Source organism: Mytilus edulis, chromosome 12 (genome assembly GCF_963676685.1).
Source record: "Mytilus edulis chromosome 12, xbMytEdul2.2, whole genome shotgun sequence".
Lineage (NCBI taxonomy): Eukaryota > Metazoa > Mollusca > Bivalvia > Mytilida > Mytilidae > Mytilus > Mytilus edulis.
In genome coordinates this window covers 75354505-75382107 of record NC_092355.1, presented here as the reverse complement: position 1 = coordinate 75382107, position 27603 = coordinate 75354505, and the positions used below count along the sequence as shown (strand labels likewise).

General features: G+C 32.6%; 1 protein-coding gene across 1 annotated transcript in view; it reads left to right on the top strand.

Annotated features, from left to right (window-relative positions):
* The first annotated feature begins 219 nt into the window (after positions 1-219).
* The window catches only part of LOC139497841 (uncharacterized), a 267237-nt gene continuing 239853 nt past the window's right edge, over positions 220-27603 (top strand). Inside the window, exons 1-4 of the mRNA XM_071286080.1 lie at positions 220-258; positions 847-918; positions 3559-3610; positions 18113-18373. Of these exons, the coding sequence (XP_071142181.1) occupies positions 220-258; positions 847-918; positions 3559-3610; positions 18113-18373 (424 nt within the window). The remainder of the gene's footprint in view (positions 259-846; positions 919-3558; positions 3611-18112; positions 18374-27603) is intronic.

The following is a 27603-nucleotide window of genomic DNA, read 5'->3' as shown; positions in this document are numbered from 1 at the left end:
TTACAGATATAGGAGGGTAGGGAAGGGGTATACAGATATAGGAGGGTAGAGAAGGGGTATACAGATATAGGAGGGTAGGGAAGGGGTATACAGATATAGGAGGGTAGGGAAGGGGTATACAGATATAGGAGGGTAGGGAAGGGGTATCCAGATATAGGAGGGTGGGGAGGGGGTACACATATATAGGAGGGTGTGGGTGGGAAATACAAGTATAGGAGGATGTGCATTGGGTATACAAATATAGAAGGTTGTGGATGGGTACACTAATGCAGTAGGGAGTGAATGGGTTTATACAGATATAGGAGGATGTAGAGGGTTTATCGAGATATAGGCAAACAGTTAATGAATAGAGAATAATTCGATACAAAAATAGAATAATTCGATACAATAACATAAAGAATAGAGAATAGTATAAGAATATAAAGAACTGTCAATAATCATGATACATTTGTAATGTGTTCAAAAAATGTAAAAAGATAGTTAAGGATGAAATCCCCCCATATCCCACACCCTTTGTGTAGATATAAGGATGCATTTATCATTCTTCAAACTGCAACAAAAATCAAGACCAAATGGGAACAGATGAAGCATTTATTCATATCCTTTGAAAAAAAAGAGTTAAAAACCTATTTGAAGTCTTCAGAAAATTGTGAACAATAATCTGAATGTTGTCTGAAGAGATATATTTAACATGTTTAATAAACGAAAATGATATGATTAGCATCTTTAAAAATAAAATAAAACCCAACCCAGCTACTAATTATAAGATATGTGTTAAAAAAAAGTCCTCTTTGTCATAAAAAAGATTAAAGCAATATAAAGATGTATCTGTTACATGTATTTCAGGGTAAGACTCCATACGACTTAGCAGCAGAAGGGATGATCGGAAGATATAAAGAAGTGATGGAATACTTACAGGTACAAATATAGTGTTGAATTACAAATGCTTCAAGTAGAAAATAAGTTACAAAATATAAAGAAATATAAAGCCAAGAAAACAAATGCTGCAAAACCAAGATTCCTTAGGAGAAAAATCTTTAAACAATTAAAAAATTCAAATTGTAATGCAATTATTAATGGACTTTAACTAGCTAAGCCATCATTTTTCAATTCACTAATTTATTGTTATGTGATTTCTTCAATAATCAACAAAGGTTATAGATGTTTTCTATTTCATTCTAGAGTGAACGAGGCGAGAGCAAGTTTTTTAAATTCGATATATGATATTCTTTCACAGACAGTTACGTCGACAATTAACTGTGTTTTTTTTTAAATTTTATATAGAATGGTAAAAAATGGAGATAACTGTATTGTATTTTAGGCTTTGCCTTCGTAAAACTTTGCAAGTATCCTTTACCTAGTTAACTTCTCAGTTCTGTATCACTAGGCTTTTAACATTCAGGTTGTGAGTTTGTGTTCTTCATGTGGCAGGACTTCCTAAATTCACTCCAGCAATTGGATGTCAACACATTTTTTTCGTATTGCCTGTAATCCAGTGGTTGTCTTTTGTTGCTGTATTACCTATTTGTTTTGCGTCCTTTTTTTTTAGACAGAAATTAGGCTGTTAGTTTTTTTGTTTGAATTGTTTAACATTTGTTGTTTTGGGGTCTTTTATAGCTTTGCTTATTGTTCAAGGCTGTACGGTGACCTACATTTGTTAATTTCTGTGTCATTTGGTCTCTTGTGAAGAGTTGTCTCTTTCTTGAAATAGAAGTTCCTTCATTATATAAGTTCCAAATGGAAAAAGTATTCTGGAATATTATTTCCAGGGGAAAAATATTACAGTATATGTTCCTAACGGAATAAATGATATAGAATTGTTTTTGTCAACAGGAACAAATATTATGACATTGTTTATAACAATGTTTTCCGGTGGAACATCGGTTAGGCGGAACAAATATATCATTGGCAATCATACCACATCATCTTTTTTATATTTAAGATTTTGATTTAATATTTGGTATTTAGTTTTACCATGACAAAATTACAGATCTATCTGATGCTTTTTTGAAGAGTTGTTGTCCTGTCAGGCAAGTAATCAGTTTTCCACACATTATTTTTGTCATGCTTGAAGATTATGATTTGATATTTGGTATATATCTTGACCATGACAAGTTACAGATCAATTTCGGATTTTTTTCCGGACTGATGATTTCAAAAAGCCTCTTGTTTTATTATGCTTGAAGATATTGATTTGATATTTGGTACATACCCTGACAAGTTATAGTTCAAGATCAAATTTTATTTTGGTTCTGATAATCAGTTTGCATAGTTATGGTTCTTGGGATTCACGCAGGTACTCAGTTTACCACATCTTATTCCGTCATGGTTGAAGATATTGATGTAATATTTGTTATATAGTTAACAACATGACAATTACTAGATCAAATTATAATTTTGTTTCGATAAAATGATTTTTTAACAGGTGGGGGGCTGTATTGCAATGCAATAATCTCCAAATGCTTGTTTTCTTTTTTTGTCTCTTTTCTAAAAAAACAAACTTTATGAGATATGTAAAAAACTGTTTATAGCAGAAGAGATTAATATAACATGATCTTAAAATGTCAACCTGACCAAAAACAATGGACCATAGGAGTAATTGACCTTAAATGACATTATTTTACAAATTTTAATGCTTTTCCAATATCCTTGAAAACAATGATTGAGAAGTTAAACTGAAACTGCAAAAATAATCGGAATTGCAAGGTCTATAAAACTGCTGATACAACCTTAACAACTGGATGACTTATAAAGGAATTATAGCCTTAAAATACTAAATATGGCTGCCATAGAAATAGACATGAGGGAAAACTGCATTAGTTGTATTTGTCTTGCTAATGGATGTTAAAGAACAAACAATCAATCAATCATTAATTGTCTTATATCTTGAAAACCACAACTGATTGAAAAACTATCTCTCAGGAGCAAAAATACTCTGATTGTCAAGATCTACATACCTCCCATATTCACCAAATAATCTTGTTACACTGCTTCCAACAATGAGTTTATGAGGTGCATTTTACTCCAATCTTAATTGACCAGCCGAAGGTCCATGGTTACCTAAGGCTACTCAGGCTTCCTCCGCCAATAAAAACTGACTGCAATGATGAAACAAATAATTCTGAAAGTTGTGTTAACCACCGTCAATCAATCCATCAATGAATCCAATTTAGTTTTGGCAGAAATGTCAAGGTTAGCGATACAAGTGCGATTGAGCCTCTTGTTTATTTTCATTTCTGTGTTTTATCTTTAAAACTTTAACGCTTGGTCAAAATGATCAGTAAGACAGGTTTTTCCTGCATAATGTGTAAATTTTTTTTGGACAAAAATACCTGCAAGGGGATTTTACAAATTCAAAAACAACCTGTTCCCTTTAAACTTTTAAATATATCTCTCTGTTATCGTGAAAAATAGGAAAAAGTGTTCGATATGTTTCATGTAATGTGGAGCATTTGTATTATATATTATTTTCTAGGTGGTTTATAGCTAAATATTTTAATAGTTCTTCAAGTGATATTGGTGAAGATATAATTACAGTGCATATTCCTCATTTTTCAGACTGTCATGTCAGAGAAATCTTCAGGTGTGACTGCTGGACAAGGGAGAGAAGGTAATTTTTATTGACTTTTATTTCATTAGCTTTAACTCATTATCATGATTATACAACCACTCTAGGAATTGCAGAATGACAACATGTTTACTGTACGACTTTATCCAATTAATTGCATTGTATTGATGAGGCTTAAATTAAAATATTGTTTGTTTGCCCTTTACCGACCGACCCTATAAATTCGTTCCGCCTGAAAATCTTTTATTTGTATTTACCAGCAAGATTTTATTTTATTTTTCCGTTCCTACAAAAAATCTTATATTTGTATTTCCCGCTCAAAACTTTTTTACCGGAATCCTCGGGTTTTATCTTTCCTGTATGAGGTCTTGTCTGTTTTGTATCACGTGCGCGTTTGACATGAACACTCAGAGTTTCAAAGCATTTGTTTGAAATCGATGTTGAAAGCTTTGAAATCATGATAGGACGAACGTTACTCTGTGTCTTTATACTTGAAGAGTAGGGTTCATTCAAAAAAAAGTTCGTCCAATACAAAATTATCAACGTGTGTACAAAATCTTTTGTAAACAGGCGTTGTTTCCTATGAAGAAATGGCCTTTGGTGATCCGTTGATCAGGATGATTATGTTAAGGATGCCTACGACCAGCATTGATATATTATTTACAGTCGGAAACCCGGTTGAAATAGAACAAAAGAATCGAAGCTCTTTGCTAGAGAAGGCGATGAATGTGTACTGTAATGTTTACTTTTGTGACAAAAAAGTTAAAAGTTAAAAGAAACAAACAAAATTACAATTTTCTTCTCAATTACGAAGTGTTTTATTTTAAAAACACCATTTGCATAAGTTTTCAATTTATCTAGTACACAGTTTAGCAGAACAATTAGATTTCTAGTCGACGACATGGGTATATTTCAAGTTGGATGAAAAAGATGCATAATCTCCGATTTAAAAAACAAAATTACCTCCGAAGGAAAACATATCAATCTATCAGTTCAGTAATTTTAGTGTCTGCCCTTCCATTATGTGACTGTTTTTGACAATACGATGTACATATATCGAATACTAGCACCATTAAGTCATGCTAAATTACTGAAATCTTCACAATTCTAGCATTTTGGTTAAATTTTAGACGGTTTTCGTGTAAAACGAAAGTGGCCGCATTCGTGTTCATCCATAATATTTAAATGTAAGTTGTATTTGATGATAATACATAACATATATAAAGGTTGAGGATGAACACGGATGCGGCCACTTTCATTTTTGCCAAAAACCATCTTAAAAGTGACATTTTTCAGCATATTTGGTAGATTTTTCATATTTGAGCTTGAATCGGAGCGTTTTTAATGACTAAATTAGTTAAAATCTTTCACATAAATTAATTGAATCAAATAAAATAAGTGGTCAACATCTTTTGTCAGATGAACCTGAAATTTGAGGCTCTTTGGTCAATATAATCCAAATAATAATGACGTCTTGAAATGTTATTTTGATATTTTGCTTAAACATCTCATCATAAATATTTGGACTTAGGTGGATTAAATGCCTTCGTTTGCAATTTTGCAAAACGGCTACATTTTGTTCCGTTTTGAAATGCATTTACATGAAATATATCCATAAATGGCAGTTAACATTTTATAAACCAAGAACAAAATTTAGACAACTTGTTTTCTAACTCCATGCTCGCGTACAAGTAATGTATCATGGTCACTTGCCTAAAAGGCAAGTTGTTAAAAATGTCAATTTCAAACTTTCTCTGGCTATCAACCTTAAACGTTAACTTAGTATAAATCTTAAAATTTAGATGATTAGATAAATTTAAGGCAGACCAACAATGTTTGATATGCAGGTGTATTAGAATAAGCAAATCTCATATTCATGGAGATAATTTGGCCTTGTTCCCACAATCATGGTCTGTTAACTTTGAAAAGTATGCATATATTTTACATGTTAAACTTGTGATTAGGTCAGTTTAAGATGAACCACAAATAGTAAGTCAAAGATATTTGCAGTTATAATAGATATTCGGATTATGGTACAGATTGCGGTATTGGTATGGCTCAGAACATTCAGAACCTTCTGTTCTTCATTCTAATATATAATCAAACATGAGAGTTCCATGTAATAGCAACACAGAACACAGTTATTCCATAGTGCATTTTTTTAGAACAATACATGTAAATTAAAACAATCATGTTTTATCAATAAAGAGATTACAGTGTAGTGTACCACTTTCAGGTTAATTATAACCCAGCTTTAAAAAGGTGGGGTATACTGTTTTACCTCTGTCTGTCCATCTGTCAGTCCATCCATCAGTCCGTCAGTCCGTCCCATGAATATTTTTCGTTGTATCTTTCTCAGGGACTGCATTACAAGGATTTCTGAAATATGGTCTAGGGTTTATTATATAAGTCAGCTATACAGTGGGACGGGTTTTCAGATTCATCACTCAACAACTTGCTGTTTACCAAACACTTGCATCATTTTATATATGACATCCAAACTGAAAAATGTCGTCCCATTTTTCTCAAGAAATTACATTACAAGGATATCTGAAATTTTGTTTCAGGGTTTATATAAGTCAATTTTGCCGTGTGATGCGTTTTCATAATCAGCACTCAAAAACTTTCTGTTAACAAAACATTTTATCATTTTACACATGCCATCCAAGTTGAAAATTTTCGTCATTTTTTTTCTCAGGAACTACATTACAAGGTTTCTGAAATTTGGTTTCAGGGTTGATATATTAGTCAGCTATACCGTGTGATGTGTTTTCAGATTAATCACTCAACAACTTCCTGTTAACCAAACACTTACATCTTACATCATTTTACACATGGGTTGTCTTCAGTCTGTCCGTCTAATTAGTATTTGCGTTGCTTTTCTCTCAGGAATTACATTAAATGGATTTCTGAAATTTGGTTTCTGGGTTTATATAAATCAGCTATTCCGTGTGATGCGTTTTCATGATCATCACTCAACAACTTCCTGTTTACCGAACACTTAGAATTAAGTTAGATTGATAGTAACTACTTGTTATTTACAGTAATAGATCAATATTTTTTAGAAAGTTACATAACTATCAGCTCATATTAGTTTAAAGACTGTTTATAAACCATGGCCCATGTCGAAATTAAGTGATTGCCCTTAAATAAATATTTGTTATAGATATAAGAAGATGTTGTATGAGTGTAAATGTGACAACTCTCCTTCCATGTCACAGTTTGTAAAAGTTAACCATTATAGTGTATTTTGGCAACACTTTAGTAGAAAGAGCGAAACTGTAAAAAGAAAACACTCTAGGTCATATAAACTCAGAAAGAGATATTTTAGTCATGATTTATATTCTGGTCTATGATGTTAAAGGGTGTCCATTGTTGAAGATGCATATAAATCCAGGTGAACCGTACAGGTTATTTAGAGCCTCTAGATTTCTTTTTTAATTCAGTTGTTGAAAGTTCATCAAGTTTATCCTTTAACTAAATTTCACATTATAAAATTGTTTCCATTTACTCAGCCAGTGAGCTTCTGTTTCTTTAACAAAAAAAAATTCTCCTCTGCAACTACTGGGCCAAATGAAATCAAACTTGGCCTCAATCATCCTCAGGATGTGTAGTTTGAAAAAATATCCGATTACCCTGCCCATCTAGCCAGATGGCGGCCATAGCTTAAATAGAACATGGGGGTAAAATGCAACGTTTATCAGGTAAAGATCTTCTGAACTGAAATTTAAGACGCATCAGACAACCTTTTGTATGGTTGCTGCCTTAGAATTGGTAATTTTATGGAAATGTTTTAATTTTTGGTTAGTATCTTGAATATTATAATGAATGGAGATAAACTGTAAACAGCAAAATAAGATCTACACATAAGTTCACAAGACCAAAATGGTCAATTGAATCCTGAGACAATTTAACCAACCTTGGCCAATATCATCATCAAGGTATTTAGTTAAAAATGTGTCAGATAACCCTGCCTACCAACCAAAATGTCTGTCATTGCTAAAATTTAACATAGGGATCAACAGTTTTGTCTAGTTTTTTTTTAACCGTTATTAATAGAGAAAATCTGAAAGGAAATATATGTTTAGAATAATGAGCTCTACCAATTGTCCATATAAAAGTCTAAATTGTTAGACAAATTCTTAGAGAAGTTATTGCCCATCAATGGCAAATTTTACGATTTTTTTCATTTCTATACGCCTGTTTATGGGACTTTTTATGGTATACTGTTGTCCATCTGTCTGTCCATCCAACTTCAACATGTTAGATATTAACTCAAAAACACTTTAACGAATTTGCATACAACTTTGATGAATTATTTATATCTATTGACATGAGCTCCATTTAGTTTGTTTTTTTTCATTAGAAAAAGATTGATTTTTCCAGTGTTCAGACAATAACTCAAGAATGCTTTCACCTGAACTTGCAAGCAATGTTGGTGAATTATTTATACCTATATCTATTGACATGAGCTCCCTTTCAAGTTTTATACATTTTAGATTTTATGTTTTATTCATAAAATAGGGGGAATGTTCCAGTTTTTGGACAATAACTCAAAAATGCTTTCAGCAGTTCTCATAAAAATTTGGTAAATTGTTTAAATCTATTTATGTGAGCCTCATTAGTATTTTATAAATTTTAGATTTTATGTTTACGAGTTTTGGGGTTTTGTTCTTATCAAAGGGGTGATTTCCCAGTATTTGGACAATAACTCAAAAATGCTTTCAGTAATTCTCATTAAACTTTGATGGATTATTTATATCTATTGATGTAAGCTCCACGGCCTCTACAAATTCCAGTAGGACAAGTACATACCAAAACTTACTTGTCCAAATTCAAACAATAGAACAGAATTGGATGCATTTCTTTTGAAATACTCTTCAAAAATATGAGTCAAGTACAACTTGTCATGTCACAGGACTTAGGTTCTATTTTTCATCAGTCTCATTAGACTCATGCGGCGCCATCTGATAGGCCTTTACACTCATTGGATTTGTATCCTGTTGTTTTTAAGTTGAAAAAAGTGTATTAAAATGCAATTAATAAAAAGAAGAAGATATATATAAGGTCTGATTGCCAATGCGACAACTCTCTGCAAGAGGCCAAATGACATAGAAATTAATAACTATAGGTCACCATATTGCAAGTATTGTTTTTTTTTTATACTTATGATCAAATATGATTTTGTGAATTTTATGATAAATAATTAAAAAAACAATATTTTTGTGAAAATTAGCGGTATGGTATTTATTATTATAAGGAACAAAATAAGGTAGCAAAATGAGGTACTGATTTGTCTTGGTCCCGAAATGTCTCCTGCCTTGCCAAACTGTCTATCAATCATGTCAACTAAATATGTCTCATACGGTGCCTAACTGTCTGCTAAACTTAGAGCTGAATCTTTCCAAGTGACCAACTGTCCTGTAAAGTTGGGTCCTACTAAAATGCGCCCGGGGAAATAAAAAGCGCCCGGGGAAAAGAAAAAGCGCCCGGGGAAGAAAAAATAGCGCCCGGGGAACAGAAAAGGCGCCCAGGGAAAATATATAGATATTTCATTGGCATGAAACAACTTTGTGTTGATGAAATAAGTTATGCACATTATTTTTTTTGAATTTTAGACAAGTAATTTTCAAATTCAGATAATAGACATTTGTAATAAAACAAGTATGAATGTTTCAATTTTAACAATAATATAATTTATGAATACTATTTCGAAAGACTGATTATAATGGATCACAGTTTATGCGGAAGATTTATAAAATGTAAGACATCAAAAGGCATGTTTTTCAAAAACGATATCAAAATGAAAAATGTAAAAAAAACGGCGACTTAAATTTCATAGATAAATAATAATTTAATCAAAATTAAAAGAGTTACACATAATAGATCAGCAAATAAAGCAGTACTATACATGTACCGTAGTTCAAACAAGGGGGTAAAAAGCAGGAGTTTTTAAATTTAAAAATAAGCATTAAAACCCTGATAAGCATAGCCATTGAAACAGTTTTAGTTTCATAAAAAATATATAATAAATGTATATCAGCATCTGCATAAAAAAGTGTTCACCATGCAGTTGCGAAAATATTAGACTTCAGGCATCGTATCCACATGTATATTAAGGACAAAACAAGCAATGATTTATTTTTTTTTAATGAAAAAATTTATTGTTATAAAATATTATTATTTTATTCTCTCAGGCGCTAATTTTCCTTCCCCGGGCACTTTTTCCTTTCCCCGGGCGCTTTTTCTTTTCCCGGGCGCTTTTGAGCGCTTTTTAGTAGGACTGGTAAAGTTACCTTATCTACAAAGTGCATCATTGATTCGGATCAGTAAGACTGGTTTCCTAGAATAGTATACCTTTTACCTGTTAAAAAGTGCCTGACAAAGAACCAGTTAAAAATTATCCATTGCAAGTAAACATGTTGAAGAAAAAGGTTTTGCATTTGAAAAAAAAAGAATACAGAAACATGTCAAATTAATTTTTGTTTTTTGTTTAATATTAAACTTGTTCATCAAAGTTGGATGAAATTTGCAGAATAATTGTACTTGTCCCGACGGACAAGCATGATACAGCTTTTACTTGTCCAACCTTTTTTCCCTCTGGTACCGGACAATCGGACAAGGTTATTGTCAAGGCCTGAGCTCCCTTTTGATTTTCATAAATGTCTAATATGACATTGAAAAGTAATTGAACTTAATTCTCTGAAAATGTGACGGGCATATAATGCGCTCAATGCACACTTGTTTATTGGCTTTTATCATGAAAAATATGATATTTAGAGAGAGACATGATATTTAAAGAGAGACATGATATTTAGAGAGAGACATGATATTTAGAGAGAGACCTTTTTCTGGTAAGCCTCTTTATGATAGACAAATAAACTAAATCACAAAAATGATCAGCAAGGCAAGATCTAGACAAATAAACTAAATCACAAAAAAGATCAGCAAGGCAAGATCTATTAATAAATCCAATAACCTAACAGACTAAAAGATCAGAAAAACAAGATCAACAAAATAGATATTCTTATCTACAATGTTGGAGAGTGTCCTTTGTTTAATATGCTCATAAACCATGGTGAGCGACACAGTCTCTTGAGAGCCTCTAGTTCAGTTATCCTCTTCTCTAGTTCAAACTACTGGACACCATTTTATGATTTTTTATTATTTGGGTATCTATATCTAGTTAAGATATATGTCTGATGACCCGCCTTGCCAACCAAGTTGCGCCTGACATGGCTTCAAAAGAACATTATTTGGAAAACTGCTTTTAAAATAGAAACTTGACTTTGGCTCAAATGTTCAGAATATTGAGCCTTCGACTGTTTTCTGCTTTTTGTTCGGATTGTAATCCCTATGATACATTACCAATTTGAATTCTCAATTTTATCTATCTATTGTTAATAACTGTTGACTGCTTATAGAAGTTATTACCCTTAAAATATGAATTTTACTATTTTTACTAGTTTTGCCAATTTACATGAATTTGATTAACTTCGTTTAAACTATAATAGATAGAAAGAAACCTAAAAAAGCAACATGATCAGCAATGCAAGTTAAAAAAATAATTAAACAGTGTTGAAATCTTAGTTGACTTCTTATTTAAGAGTCAGCGTAATTAAGTGTAATGACAATTTTTACGGTTTTGCCTCAACATATCTTAAAATCAACAATAAATATATTGAATCTTAGAAAATAACTAGAAAGACGAGACCTACAAATACGTCAACATGACCAAAACTGTTTACGACTATTTATCTAAAGTTATTGCCCTTGTCTGTTTTTCTGAAAGATGTAAAAAAAACAAACATACACTTTCGACCAGCAAGTAAAAATCCACAAATAAGCTAGAATGGTCTTTCTGTCGACTATTTTCCTTTAACATACATATGTAATAATATCTTTAAACATAGTTTTGTCCACGATCCACACATTTGTCAAAATGATTTAAATTATCATTTAATTATTCATAGAGATATTCCCCATTAATGACGATGTTTAATAAACACTGGCCATTATTGAAGACCATGCCAGGTGGGAGAATCTAGTATAAGGCATTAGGCATGACAATATGTATGATCCTTTTCAAAAATTGCAAAAAACACAGCAGCTTGTACAAGTTGTTTCCATAAATGATCAAATGTGTTTCCCGCATTTTTAGCAGTTGTTTGCTGCTATTGTGAAAATAAAGGGAAATAGATATTAAACCTATTAGCCTGTTTTGGAGAAGTTGTCCATAAAATTTCCTTTCATCCCAATGTATAAAGGTTCACTATAGCGTTTATAGAAACAATTGATTTGAGTGTCTGGCGTCAGAAAATTTTATACGTCACATAAATTTGTCGTTCAATGTGCATACAATCAATTATAAAATTTACATAGGCAACAATAGCTTTAGGGTTAAAAAATCAAAAGAATGTAAAAATAAATTTCAGAGATAGACCGAGATTGAAAATAGTTCAAAAGTTATTTATAGAATTTATAATTATATAAGAATACATAAATAGTAAATTCCACTACGTGATTGAATAATTTTGACGTTTATGGTTCAACGTATTTTGTAATTCATAATAGAAATATATCATAATGACATAAACTAGAACAATATCATACTTACGGGATCTTCTGAAGTACAGAGTCACGTTATAAGAACCAAAGAAATACAAAAAGCTGTATATACAAAGCACGACACCACAAGTTGAAAGATAATACAAACACACTGACGAGATGTACAAGTACCGAGCCACGCCAAACGGATATCACATAAAACCATTCGACAGTAAAAGTAACATCAATAATAGCTCGAACAAAGACAAATGAAAGAACTATGAAACATGTTGTTAAGATGATAAACAACATCAGTACGCAGAATCTATACATCAAGACCATCGTGTATTATTTGTGAAGTTGATAAGAAATATTTATCAACAAGGTCTTGGTACCTTCCGATGAACTTTTTTAGAAAAAGGACGAGACGTTTTTTGACATACCCCTACTTCATTAACTTTCTACTCAGACACTGATGACGTTTTACAAAGTCTGAGTAGGAGCTGCAAGCTCTTGAATATCGAATAAGTTGGGAAATATATATCCCATATGCAGGTGAAGTTGGTATATTGCTACTAAGGTGGGGGAAATTTATAATTTCAAAATTAAAATCGGCTGGTTTGTCATAGATTCTGGTACTGAGATGACTGTGTAAGTCAAATTCGAGATATAAGTCTAAAAATGAGGCGGAGGAAGCCGTGTCTGTTGTTTCTTTAATCTCTAGTTCTGGGGAATATATTAATGGAACCCAATCAGAAAAGTTCGGATTGTTTATGGAAAGAACATCATCAATATATGTGAAAGTGAAATTAAATAATCTGGCTTCTTTGATCTTCTTGTTTTTGACAAGTGTCTGAAGGAACTCTGATTCACAAGAAAATAAGAAGAGGTCGTCAAGAAGAGGCACACAGTTTGTTCCCATAGGAATGCCGACGATTTGTTGGAAAAGTCTACCTCCAAACTCAACAAATATGTTGTCGATAAGAAACTCCAGCATACTGACCACTTGTTCTTCTGTGTAGCATGTTTTACCTTTTTGTTTGTCACTATTAACGAAATATGCCTTATGAAATCCCAAAGTAATAAATGTATAGCGTATGCTACCATTTTTATGTTGAAAGGCATTGTGGATTATTTCTTTAAATTCTTTAGTCATGTTAGTGGAACATGAAGATGAGCCAGCAATATACCGTTGTTTGTACGGAATTTTATGAAGCTTTGGTATCCAATACAAACAAGGTAAGTCCTCCGATTAGGTGTTCAATGTAATGTTCATTGAAGCCATGAAGGACTTATGATTTGCTAAAATCTCATCCTTGTCAAATGATATGTCTTTGTATGTGGGATTACCTGATTGCTTCTTTATACCCAATTCTTTTACAAGACATTCGTAGTAATACGATTTGCATACAAAGACAATATTATTTGAAGCTTTGTCGACAGGAACAACAACATACTTATCATGAAGAGATGATAGACATTTCATGGCCTCTTTGTCTCTGAAAACAGACTTTCATAACTTATGAATATCCATTTTATGAGGTTATGCATATCCCTTTTATGAGGGGTCAATATAAGTTATAATATATTTTTTTTGTAAAAACACTTCAAGTACAAAAGGGCTTGTATTTTCCCAAAGAACTATAATATTTGGCATTAAATGGTCAAAAAATTTCCAAGAATTTTGTAATATTCCTGGACTTTAACCATGTTAACACATTTACTTTAACAGTTTAATATTATTCAAAACAAGTGGACCCATCCCTCTTAAAGGCTCTTTTAGAAAAGTTGTTTAAATAAAATATAATGTATTTCTCCTCTTTTTGAGTAAAAAATTCTAAGCTGTCAAAGGTTTTGTATAGTAGCACTATACAAATCTTTAGTATTTCTATTTTCTTTTCTACAACAGTAAACAGTTACATGGTAAAATGACCCCTTCAAGGCCAAGTTGTCTGAGGGAGGGTTGGTCCCAACCTGATAATAACAGTCATAGGGAAAGTACGGCCTTTTACACAAAGCTTTGATCAAGACCAACCAGCAAGCTATATGGGACCACAACTTAGTATTGTACACAATTCGAAACGGAAACCCAACGATCTAATTTATATTTCCAAACGGGAAAAATACCAATGGACCACATCAACAAATGATAACTGCTGAACGACAGGTCCCTGAATCAACCAGGACAGGTGCACAAACCTGCAGCAGATATGACCGTCGCCATATATTATAATTACAGTTAAAGGCAAATCCTTCAGAAGTTCTTTGTACTTTATTTTAACAACGAACATTTTTTTTGTAGGGAATATAAGTTAGGGGGAAAGAAACCAACGTTCTGTTATGTGCTGGTATTTCCGCTATAATATATTTATATCGGAGCACTCCCGCTTGGAATAAATCGGTTTCATGCTGAAACAAAAATTATCGCAGATATTTACAGTGTTGTGGGGTGCTGATAGGTTTAAAATCGTAATATAAAAGGCTAGACTGTGATTTTAAAAACAAATATTGCGATCTTTTTATAATATTTACAAAAAAACGGTGCGGGAAATGGACATGTTTTCATTTCCGGATGCGGGAAGCGGGAATATAATAAAAATAAAAAAAATCTGTTTTGAAAAAAATAGGTGCGGGCGGGTCCGTCGAACAAGGAATCAAATTGGTGTGGCCTTACCTCCTTGTGATGTAGAACGTTGGAGATATTGATTGCATCAATTCCTCTATTGGCAAAATCAACATGAAGGAATTTCCTCTTTTCCTCATGTAAAGGTTCCGATCTTACTGGTTTGAAAAGATGGAAAAGAGCTACATCACATTTAATACTGACTAGTCTGTATATTGCAGAAAATGTATTGGTGCCTCCTTTGTCAAGATCTATCTGCCCTGAAATTTTCAGATGAATCGGTCAATGGGTTGTTGGGTTGCTGCCCCTGAATTGGTAAATTTGAAGAAATTTTGCTGTTTTTGGTTATTATCTTGAATATTATTATAGTTAGAGATAAACTGTAAACAGCAATAATGTTCAGCAAAGTAAGATCTACAAATAAGTCAACATGACCAAAATGGTCAGTTGACCCGTTTAGGAGTTATTGCCCTTTATAGTCAATTTTTAACCATTTTTCGTTAATTAAAGTAATCTTTTACAAAAATCTTCTCCTCTGAAACTACTTGGCAAAATTAATCCAAACTTGGCCACAATCATCTTTGGGGTATCTAGTTTAAAAATGTGTGGCGTGACCTGGTCAACCAACCAAGATGGCCGCCACGGCTAAAAATAGAACAAAGGGGTAAAATGCAGTTTTTGGCTTATAACTCAAAAACCAAAGCATTTTGAGGAAATCTGACATGGAATAAAAATGTTTATCAGGTCAAGATCTATCTGCCCTGAAATTTTCAGATGAATCGGTCAATCGGTTGTTGGGTTGCTGCCCCTGAATTGGTAATTTTGAGGAAATTTTGCTGTTTTTGGTTATTATCTTGAATATTATTATAGATAGAGATAAACTATAAACAGCAATAATGTTCAGCAAAGTAAGATCTACAAAGGAGTCAACATAACCAAAATGGTCAGTTGACCCGTTTAGGAGTTATTGCCCTTTATAGTCAATTTTTAACCATTTTTCGTAAATTAAAGTAATCTTTTACAAAAATCTTCTCCTCTGAAACTACTGGGCCAAATTAATCCAAACTTGGCCCCAATCATCTTTGGGGTATCTAGTTTAAAAAATATGTGGCGTGACCTGGTCAACCAACCAAGATGGCCGCCACCGCTAAAAATAGAACATAGGGGTAAAATGCAGTTTTTGACTTATAACTCAAAAACCAAAGCATTTTGAGGAAATCTGACATGGGGATAAAAATGTTTATCAGGTCAAGATCTATCTGCCCTGAAATTTTCAGCTGAATCGGTCAATCGGTTGTTGGGTTGCTGCCCCTGAATTGGTAATTTTGAGGAAATTTTGCTGTTTTTGGTTATTATCTTGAATATTATTATAGATAGAGATAAATTGTAAACAGCAATAATGTTCAGCAAAGTAAGATCTACAAATAAGTCAACATGATCAAAATGGTCAGTTGACCCCTTTAGGAGTTATTGCCCTTTATAGTCAATCTTTAACCATTTTTCATAAATCTAAGTTATCTTTTACAAAATCTCCACTGAAACTACTAGGCCACAATCATCTTTGGGGTATCTAGTTTGAAAAATGTGTCCGATGACCTGGCCATTCAACCAAGATGGCCGCCACGGCTTAAAATAGAACATAGGTGTAAAATGCAGTTTTTTGCTTATAACTATGAAACCAAAGCATCTAGAGCAAATCTGACAAGAATTTAAATTGTTAATCAAGTCAATATCTATCTGCCCTGAATTTTTCAGATGAATTTGACAACTGGTTGTTGGGTTGCTGCCCTCCAATTGGTAATTTTTAAAGAAATTTTGCCGTTTTTGGTTATCTTGAATACTATTATAGATAGCGATAAACTGTAAACAGCAATAATGTTCAGCAAAGTAAGATCTACAAATAAGTCAACATGACCTAAATGGTCAATTGACCCCTTAAGGAGTTATTGCCCTTTATAGTCAATTTTAAACAATTTTCATTAATTTGGTAAATTTATGTAAATTTTTACCAAATATAGTTCTCTGTTACTAATGGGCAAAGTTCATGATAGATATAATTGTAAGAAGCAAAATCGTTCAGTAAAGTAAGAACTTCAAACACATCACCATCACCAAAATACAATTTTGTCATGAATCCATTTGTGTCCTTTGTTTAATATGCACATAGACCAAGGTGAGCGACACAGGCTCTTTAAGCCTCTACTTTATGTTTACAAGAAGAAATGATAGGTGTTGATTCACTTGTAGCAGGTGTCTTTAAACAGTCGAAAATATTAACGCAACAAGGCTTTAATTTATGAAAGGTATCTGAATTTTTTAAATATACTACTTTTGGGACAAATTAAATCAAAATTATAGAAAATTCATCGGCTCTAACTCAAAATATGGTCAAATCACTACTTTACTTTAAAATTCATGAATTAAATTTGTTCACAGTGTAATTTTATCCCACTACTTGCTATTTGAGGCATAAAACATGAAGAAATAAATTTGGAAGGGGTATAAAAAAAGATTGGCAAGTAACACACTGTCCACACTAGGGACTTTATTTGTGGACAACGAAAATCGACAACAAGAATCAAGGGACGATAACTGTGTACTCGGACCAATTGACTACATTTGAAAGGGGCGGGACAAACTAATCTCCATTGAAATGAGATGTGCTAATGCTTATTTATTCCACAGTATATGAAACAAAAATGCAGATCATATGGAATATAAGTTATTGGATATTAATATAAGTGCTTTTGATTTTACTAAGTCTATTTTGGGCCAATTTGCGAAAAAATAGTTGTTTGGGAATCTCTGTGTAGTGATATTGGACATATGTTTTTTCAACAAGTGACTGAGCTTAACCATTTGTGTGGATTTAAAAAGTAGAGGACCATATAATGAATGTGTAAAATCTTGAGTGGTATTATATGTATACAAAGTATTAAATTATCAAAGAATTTATTGTGTGAAAAAAAGATTTTTTTATAACAAGGAGACAAATCACGAATTTTTTTTTTAGGGTATGCTACTTTAATTTTCTGTTTGATTTTTTCACCAATTTTGATATGAATAAAAAGGACAAATCTTGTTGTATAGCTGTTTACTTTGTTATGATTTGTGAGCCCAAATAGAAGAGAAGGGGGCATTATGTGTTACTCGTGTCCATCTATATGTCTGAGCTTAGGTCTTAAGTTAAATATTAAATTTTTGAACGAATCATGACAATTCAACTCACTAAGACTTCCAATTAAAACTATAAAAAAACCTTCTATAACTAACATACAATAAAAAACAGGCACTCAAAAGAATAGTTATATGTGTATAGATGAGTAAAGTTATGCTATGCTTTAATAAAACATTTATGAAAAATATTGTTTTAGGTGATATGGTTCCAACTGAAATAAAGGTAATGGCTGACAAAAGATCTATTGATTTGTACCTCAAATTACTTGAGTCAGGCTCTGAGAAAAAGAGAGACATACGTTTAGTAGTTGTTGGGAAAAAAGGTGCAGGAAAGACGTCATTGATTAGAAGATTGTTTGGTGAAGACATCATAGATGTAACAAGTACAAATGGAATAGAAATCCACACAATAAAATGCAAAGCCATGTCTGATGATGGAATATGGAATAAATTAGATGGTATGAAGTAGAAGCTTAAACACAAATGTTTTTCCTTTCTTAAGAAAGTATTTATAATATTTTCGATTTCTAGTTTACATAACTTATTATTCAGCAATATTATTTGGTTTATTATGTTACGATCTATCAATCTCCAGTTTTCAAAGCATATGTCTTACAAGATCTAATTCAAAGATACATTTCAATGAATCCAGGTCAAGAATTTTCATAAATAGTTCATCCAGTCAGAAACTATGTGAAGAGATATTTATGGTACAAGTGCATTTCTAATTCAATAGACATAGTAACAGTATTAGAAAAGGGGAACACAATAACTAAAGATTGGTTTGATTTTGTCAAATTATGACCCCAAAAGTTCATTGTTACATTATTGTTACAATAAAATTGAGAATGGAAATGGTGAATGTGCCAAAGAGACAACAACCTAACCAAACAGCAAAAAACAGCCAAAAACCACCAATGGGTCTCCAACACAGCGAGAAACTCCCGCACCCGTAGGCGGGCTTCAGCTGGCGGGCTTCAGCTGGCCCCTAAACAAAATGTGTACTACATTGTAGTTCAATGAAAATAGACGTCACACTAAACTCCAAAACATATAAATGAAATAAATTAAAAAAAAATACAAGAGGCTCCTGACTTGAGACAGGCACAAAAATGCGGTGGGGTTAAACATGTTTTGTGAGATCTACCACATTTGCATCAATATGCATGCGACACATGGTTTGACCTCAGTCAAAATTTTGATTGTGCATGTGCTCATCATGTTCAGTTACTTCATCCCCTTTCACAGGTAACACCTGCCTGATTTAAATTTTAATTAAAAAGATGATGATCATTGTTTTTATCTTTGGTATGATATCACACAGAAAAGAGGAATAACATTATAACACTATTTCATGTGTTTTTTATATTTATCTATTTAAATTGCCTTTTTGTCACATGCCTTTTTTATTAGAGCTTATGTTGACGGATAATAAGAAGTTTTCCAGTCGTTAAAATGTTAATACATCATGAAAATTGTTCGCCTTTTCTATTGTTTTCTGTGGACTTTTTTTACTACTGATATACTTTTAAATATGGTACATTGTATATACACGTATAAATCAAATCTGAAAGTTCCATATCAATACAGTTTATGAAGATTTGGTAGCTAATGCTGTTTTGACATGTGAAGACATGGATACAAAATGTGTCATGTTTGCCCATGAGACAGCTTTCCAACAAAGACCAAAGGATGAGGGTGTAAATAAACTCATCATAGATACCAGGACTAAATTTAGTATATACACCAGACGCGCGCCTCGTCTACAAAAGACTCACCAGTGACGCTCGAATTACAATTAAACAATTACAATTCACTGTTTGCCTTCAAATTATTTGTCAACCACATCATCTCATGATGAATCTTAATGCATGTTTTTTTTTAAATTTATTTTGATGAATATCTTAACTTTATTTAGCATCATAATGATAATATGGTATGTGTAGAATATGCATCTAGTTTTCATCAAATCTGTTATATCAATATTACAACCAACTAAAGAAACTCCCTGTTCAATTGTGATTACTGTTCATGTGTATTTTTGTAGAACTAGCTAAGGGTTGAAATAAAAAAAAATGATGGACAACATTTATTTTGTAACTGTTTATTGCTTATTTTTTTATGGGATCTTACTTAATATTTCTTTAATATTATTATAATTTTCTAATGATAGGAACTAATAAAAAAACTGAAATTCATGCAAGACTCCTGAAACAATACAAAGAAACAATTGAAGCATCAGTGGAAGAAGGAGCACATGAAGCTGTCAAGGAAAACACTGGCATAACCATTCTGTACAAGCGTATTGAGGAATCAAAAGAATCAGCGACAGTAACCCAGCAGCCTAATAAAAGGAAACATCAAGTAACTACTGAATCTCAAGTTGAACTTCCAGTAACCTCGCAGCAACGAAATCAAGCATTAGAACAGGCAAAAATGGATATTGAAACCATGCTTAAATCTAATGTTGATTTCCATGACAAAGAGGAGTATGCCACATTATTGTTATGGGATTTTGCAGGAGATGAAGAATTTTACCACACCCATCAAACTTTTTTGTCCTCAGATGCAATTTATCTTGTTGTAACAAAACTCAATGAAGCTGACGAAAAAAATGCACAAGGTAACATTTCATAGAGATAAGATAAGTGAGATTTAAAATATTTTATGTATAATAACTTTTTCTTTACTGAAAAGACAAATTGTTGTCTGGAACTATAGATCCCCATTTATGCTCCAAGTAAAAAAGAAAATATGCGAGGCAATCAGTCAATTAATTGCATTAACTGTTCAAATTTGACCAAATAATGAATGTCTCTTCAGTAATGCTTGATGCCAAACTGTTGATGAGCTAAATATAGCTTTTGTTTAAAAGACAGATTTATCTGTCTCACATATGTCATATTTATCAGTGATATTGTTGACCTTATTCAAAACTACCTCTACCCTTTCTTTTGGGAAAATATGCATCATTTTTATCAAATTGGGAAATTTATAATAAACCATGAATTTGACTGGAACTTCAATTTGCTGACCCCCTTTCAAGAGGTAAACCCTCATTTGAAATAAGACCCCTTATTGTCAGTGATGATACATAAATAGACCCTCAAATCTGCACATATAGTCATTGTATGCAGGAAAAATGTTTAAATGAGTGTTTTTCAGTTTGTATTCATGCACAATGACTACTAAGACTGGACTGTTTGGGAAAAAAGTTGTCTTTTAGGGAATAGTTTTAGGCCATTTTTTTCAAATTGAGATTCTTTTACAGGGGAAAAAGCCTTTATTCTCCCGTTATTTAAGGCAATCAATATCACTGTTTATATATCACCCGTCAGTTGTTCTCAATCTTTCATAAGGTAGAAAACCTGGAAAATTCAAATCTTGTACACAAATTTGTTATGCAGTCAGCAGGATTTTGGAAATATATTGATGTCAGTTCTTTTTAACATTTCTATTCTGTAAGTGATTTCAAGTTTGCTTAACGATTTCCAAATGTTCAAGTAGCATTTTAATGGAATAGATATCAGGGGCCGATTCAGGCAGGGCCGTGGCAGAAGTCTGCCCCCCTACAATTTGCAAAGCGTTGGTTGTCCTCAGCTTAAAAAAAGAATATTTCGATAATTTTACATTAAAAAAAATAATTTTGTGTCCCCTAGTTCATGGTCCAGTGACTGTGAATTAATTAGCAATTTTCAATGTTCAAATTTGATTTGCTGTTATATAATTTTTATATTTTGTTTGTTATTGATTAAGCTATAAAATATTAGAATTATTTCAATTGTACTCACCCTTGCCATACATATTGCTTATAGAGTTTTCTCAACGTTAGATATCTGTGGATTTCGTCTCGTATACTCATCGAAATCATGATTTCCTAATAGATTAAATAGTTCAGATTGCACAAAACCAATGACGTGTTTTTTTTCTAAATTAAATCGTTTTACAGTCTTTGGAATCTTATTTTTATATAACTTAAACTTTTTGTAATCATTGCAATTGTGATGTATACAAATTTGTAAATCCTTGTGCTTATAGCACGATTCAAATGCTTTCTAATTATTGTTTTATATATATAATAAATTGCTTCATTTGAGCAACTTTCTAGATTGTTCAGATACATTAAGACTTGATAAAAATGTCTTAATCTGTCTTACATATATTCCTGAAAATAGTTCAAGCATGCATATAAAGATTAAGACATTTCAAAAGTTCTGTGTTTGTCTGGATTAACAATTTTATGCAGTCAGAAAAATACAGCAGAAATTCAGATTTGTAAGATTCAATTAGAAAAGAGATATCAGGTACTCACATTATTTATAACTGACTGTCCTTAAATGTTCCTTTGATAAAATATCTGTGGGTTTCAAATGTTTATTTATCATCTTAATCTAGAAATGCGCCTCACACGCTCACAATTTATTGTGTTATTTTCATATCAGGATTCAGAAAAAAATAGACATTTTTCCTGTATTACTATTAGACAATTTTTAAAAGAATAAAAATATTTTCAGACAATGGGACTGTTCTCAGAACTTGTTCCCATGATTGAAGAAAGTTTTTAGCTCACCTAACCCAAAGATTCAAGTGAGCTTTCCTCATCACTTGGCGTCCGTCGTCCGTTGTCGGTTAACTTTTACAAAAATCTTCTCCTCTGCAACTACTGGGCAAATTAAAACCAAATCATCCTAAGGGTATCTAGTTTATAAAATGTATCCGATACCTCCGCCCATCAATCAAGATGGTCGCCATGGATAAAAATAGAACAAGGGGGTAAAATGCAGTTTTTGGCTTATATCTCTCTAACTAATTTGACGGTAAAAATGGTCATCAGGTCAAGATCTATCTGCCCTGAAAATAAAATATGGGGGAAGGCGGTTGATGCAGTTTTCATTCTCTGTTCAATTTATGTTTGGAATCCACTGTTACAAACCCTCATTCAAACCAATACAAACTACAAGCTATAATTTCGGATATTGCTAGTCACAGACTTTTCAAGCCAGTTCGCATTGGAAAAGATGAAAAAGAGAAAAGATCTTTTCTAAATCTTTCCTTTGCCAACAAAGGTCTCGATGGCGTCAACCTAGGCAATATCCTTCATCATAAATTAATTCAATCGAAAATACCTCCTTATTTCAAAGACCAGTCTGTACCAATAATTTCTTATACCTATACCAAACCTATTGCAACTAAAATTTTCAATTACAAACACGTTTTGCAGGATCTCGATATTAATGACTTCAAGTCTAAACCTCCTGATTGCACTTGTGCTAGTTCCCAATTCACATATAATCCTGCTGGCCGCGTTATTACCGGTGACCTTAACATTGTTAATAACACTTCTCTACGAAACGTGTTATCGAAAGGTCCGAAATATCATGAGCCTAAATCCATCAATTGGAAACACAACTTTAAAATTTTGATGGATTCAGTCGAGGATTATGCCAGGCAATGGGCTAAGCGCGAGAAGGAAGACGTAGACACTCTATCCGAATGGATTAAGGCAGTGAGGTCGTTAATACAAATCAGAAATAAGAAACTGAATGGGCCCATCAATGCCCATGCTATGTCAATCTTCAAAGATCCAAATGTTGCTAAACACCTATCTGACCTCCATGATGAATATGTTGTTGTCCCCGCAGACAAAGCCCCAAATAACATCGTTTTTATCTGTAAAAGTCATTACATTAATTAGCATATTAATCTATTGCAATAAAAATTCATAATTTCAAATAAAATTTGTAGATTTAGCTGACTAAGTCCTTATATTTGTATAAAATAACATTCGTTTATAGTGGAACATTGTTTTAACAATGAATTATTTAACAATGAATTAGCTACAATTAAAATTTGCTTGCTAGTCCCTCTCTGTGATCACAAATAGATAACTCTGGCTCATTTCCCAATCAAGCTATCATAAAGGGAAGTAAGTACATGCAATTTTCATTCATAGTCTATTTCAAAAATGATAAAAAGTTCTTTATATTGGTATGTAAAAATTTTAAACGTTTCAAATTTATGAAATTATATTCGTACATCAATTGTTTTGATACATCAATAACAAAAACTGAAATTATATTGCATTGATTCATTTTGTAATTATTCAAAATTATATCAGAAACATAAACATAATTATAAAAAAAAATGAACCTGTTAAGGGGAGACAATTCTCGTATAACTTTTTCGAATTGGCACATATTACCACGGAAAGTCACTCATCATACAAATGGCACATCCATATAATTAATTAACTGCGCAATCGTGCTCCACCTTCAATGATGATTCTGAATTATATATATAACCAAAAGTTGTTAATCTATAGATAGTGAAGACTAATGAAAGCTAACCCACTGCAAAAATATTTTTTTGCACTTTTTTAAAACTTCCTCAGAAAAATTCTCGAGCCACTGAACTTTCATAGCTCAAAATTAACGTTTTTACAGAATATTTGAATAAAGTAGTTACAGATTATTCGCTTCTCAAAGTGTAAGACGCAATAAAAATCTTATGGTTGCACAATCTTACCAAAATACGGATTTAATTAAGTCCTAAACATTTTGACATTTCTTCGTATATTTTAATCGAAAACCGGTTTAAACAAATCACAAGCACGTGTTAAGATCCGACTAAATACCTATTTCCCGATATGGTCAGGTAAAATTGCTACATTAATTGCTTGATAAACGAATTAGGTATAGACAATTCACTTTGAAACCCAACATATACCCTCACGACACTTACCAAAGGGGAAATCATGGATAATCATAGGTCTGTTCTTTGTTCCTTTGGTATTTCAACCAAAGATGAAGAACTGGATCTTCCATCACTGTATTGGATACCTAAACTACATAAGTGTCCTTACAAACAACGGTATATTGCTGGGTCTTCCAAGTGCTCCACGAAACCCCTTTCTAAATTATTAACATCCATTTTATCAGCAATCAAAGACGGGCTTCAAAGTTATTGTGAAACTGCCTATTCTAGAGGTGGCGTGAATCAGATGTGGATACTTAAAAATTCCAAAGATCTTTTAGAGTACATACAATCTAACTCTCTTTCATCTTGTAACAGTATTAAAACATTTGACTTTTCTACTCTTTACACAAGTATTCCACATTCCAAACTAAAAGACAAATTAAAAGAGTTGGTATTACTTTGCTTAATAAAGAAGAATGGCCAACGTAGATACAAGTATCTTGTCTTAGGAAGGGATAAATCATACTTTGTAAAGAATCATTCTGATTCAAACAAAAAATTCTCTGAAACCGATATTATCAAGATGCTTGATTTCTTGATTGACAACATAGTTGTTACGTTCGTAGGACGTTTTTTTCAACAGACTGTCGGCATCCCAATGGGAACAAACTGTGCCCCTCTACTTGCTGACTTGTTTCTTCATTATTATGAGGCTGACTTCATGCAGGAACTTCTTAAGAAGAAAGATAAGAAGTAAGCAATATCCTTTAAATCTACTTTCCGCTATATAGATGACGTTCTTTCACTTAACAATTCAAAATTTGGTGACTATGTGGATCGCATCTATCCCATCGAATTGGAGATAAAGGATACTACAGATACAGTTAAGTCGGCTTAATATCTTGACTTACATCTAGAAATTGACAATGAGGGTCGGTTGAAGACAAAACTTTACGACAAAAGAGATGATTTCAGCTTTCCAATTGTGAACTTTCCATTTCTAAGTAGCAACATTCCAGCAGCACCTGCATTCGGGGTATATATCTCCGAATTGATACGATATTCCCGTGCTTGCATTTCCTATCATTATTTTCTTGATAGAGGGTTACTGCTCACAAGGAAGCTATTAAACCAAGAGTTCCAAATGGTGAAGTTGAAATCATCCCTTCGTAAATTTTATGGACGCCATCACGAGTTGGTTGACCGTTATGGAATAACCGTTTCAAAAATGATATCGGATATGTTCCTTACGTCATAACTACAATCCCCTTCCCTTTCATGAATTTGACCTACCGAATTAGACTATTTACCGGATTTGTAATCACATAAGCAACACGACGGGTGCCGCATGTGGAGCAGGATCTGCTTACCCTTCCGGAGCACCTGAGATCACCCCTAGTTTTTGGTGGGGTTCGTGTTGTTTATTCTTTAGTTTTCTAGGTTGTGTCATGTGTACTATTGTTTTTCTGTTTGTCTTTCATTTTTAGCCATGGCGTTGTCAGTTTGTTTTAGATTTACGAGTTTGACTGTCCCTTTGGTAACTTTCGTCCCTCTTTTTTTGCTTATATCTCTGAAACTAAATCATTTAGAGCAAATCTGACAAGGATAAAAATGTTAACTATTTTTTTTAAGTCATGTGTGTTATGAAGGCATCTTGTTTTTGTTGTGTGTGTTAATTTTTTATTTTTACATGCTCCTGGTTGCGGTTCAGATTTGCAAATATTATTTTCATTATTAATTAAATAATAATCTATTTTAAATCTTCAATCACAATTCAAATTTAGAGCTGTTTTAAGCTTGAATGTTGTGGCCATACTTGCTCAACTGTTCGGGGTTCGGAAAATCCGGTTTGCTGGCACTTGACAGCCTCTTGTTGGTTATTATATTGAATCTTATTATAGATAGAGATAAACTGTAAACAGCAAATAAAGATCTACAAATGAACCAACATGACCAAAATCGTCAATTGACCGCTTAGGGAGTTATTTCCCTTTATAGTCATTTTTTGTCGAGACTGCAACAAAAGGTCGACATCAGGGATAGTGATCCAGCGGCGGCGTAAGCTAACTTCTTTAAAGCTTGATATTTTAGAAGTTGGAAGACATGGATGTTTTATACTTCGTATATAGATGCCTCATGTAATGAAGTTTTTCGTCAGTCATTGTCCAATGTCATTGACCTCATTTTCATGGTTCAGTGACTACTTGAAAAAAAGTTAAGATTTTTTGTAATGTTAAATTCTCTCTTATTATATGTAATAGGATAACTATATTAGGTATATGCGTACCTTGCAAGGTCATCATGCCCGTCAGACAGTTTTCACTTGACCTCGACCTCATTTCATGTATCAGTGAGCAAGGTTAAGTTTAGGTGGTCAAGTCCATATCTCAGATTCTATAAGCAATATGTGTAGTATATTTGGTATATGGAAGGACTGTAAGGTCTACATGTCTATCTGGCAGGTGTCATCTGACCTTGACCTCATTTTTAAATGGTTCAGTGGTCAAAGTTAAGTTTTGGAGTTTTTGTATTTTTATCTAATACTATATGCAATAAGTCAACTTAATTTGGTGTATGGAGATACTTTATGGTCTATATGTCGGTTGCTCCGGTTTTATTTGACCTTGACCTCATTTTCACAGTTCATTGCTCAGATTTAAGTTTTTGCGTTTTGGTCTGTTTTTCTTATACTATAAGCAATAGGTCAACTTTATTTATTGTATGGAAGAATTGTTAGCTGTACATGTCTGCTTAGCATGGTTCATCTGACCTTGACCTCATTTTCATGGTTCATTGGTCAATTTTAATTTTCTTGGTAAATGTTAAGTTTATGTGACAGTTGTTATAAAGCTTTATATTTAGGACTTTCAACATAATATCAATGATTTGTAAAGAAGGGGAGACATTTCAGTGTGTGCACTCTTCATGCTCTTGTTTAACAATTTTTCGTAAATTTTTGTAATCTTTTACAAAAATCTTCTTCTCTGAAACT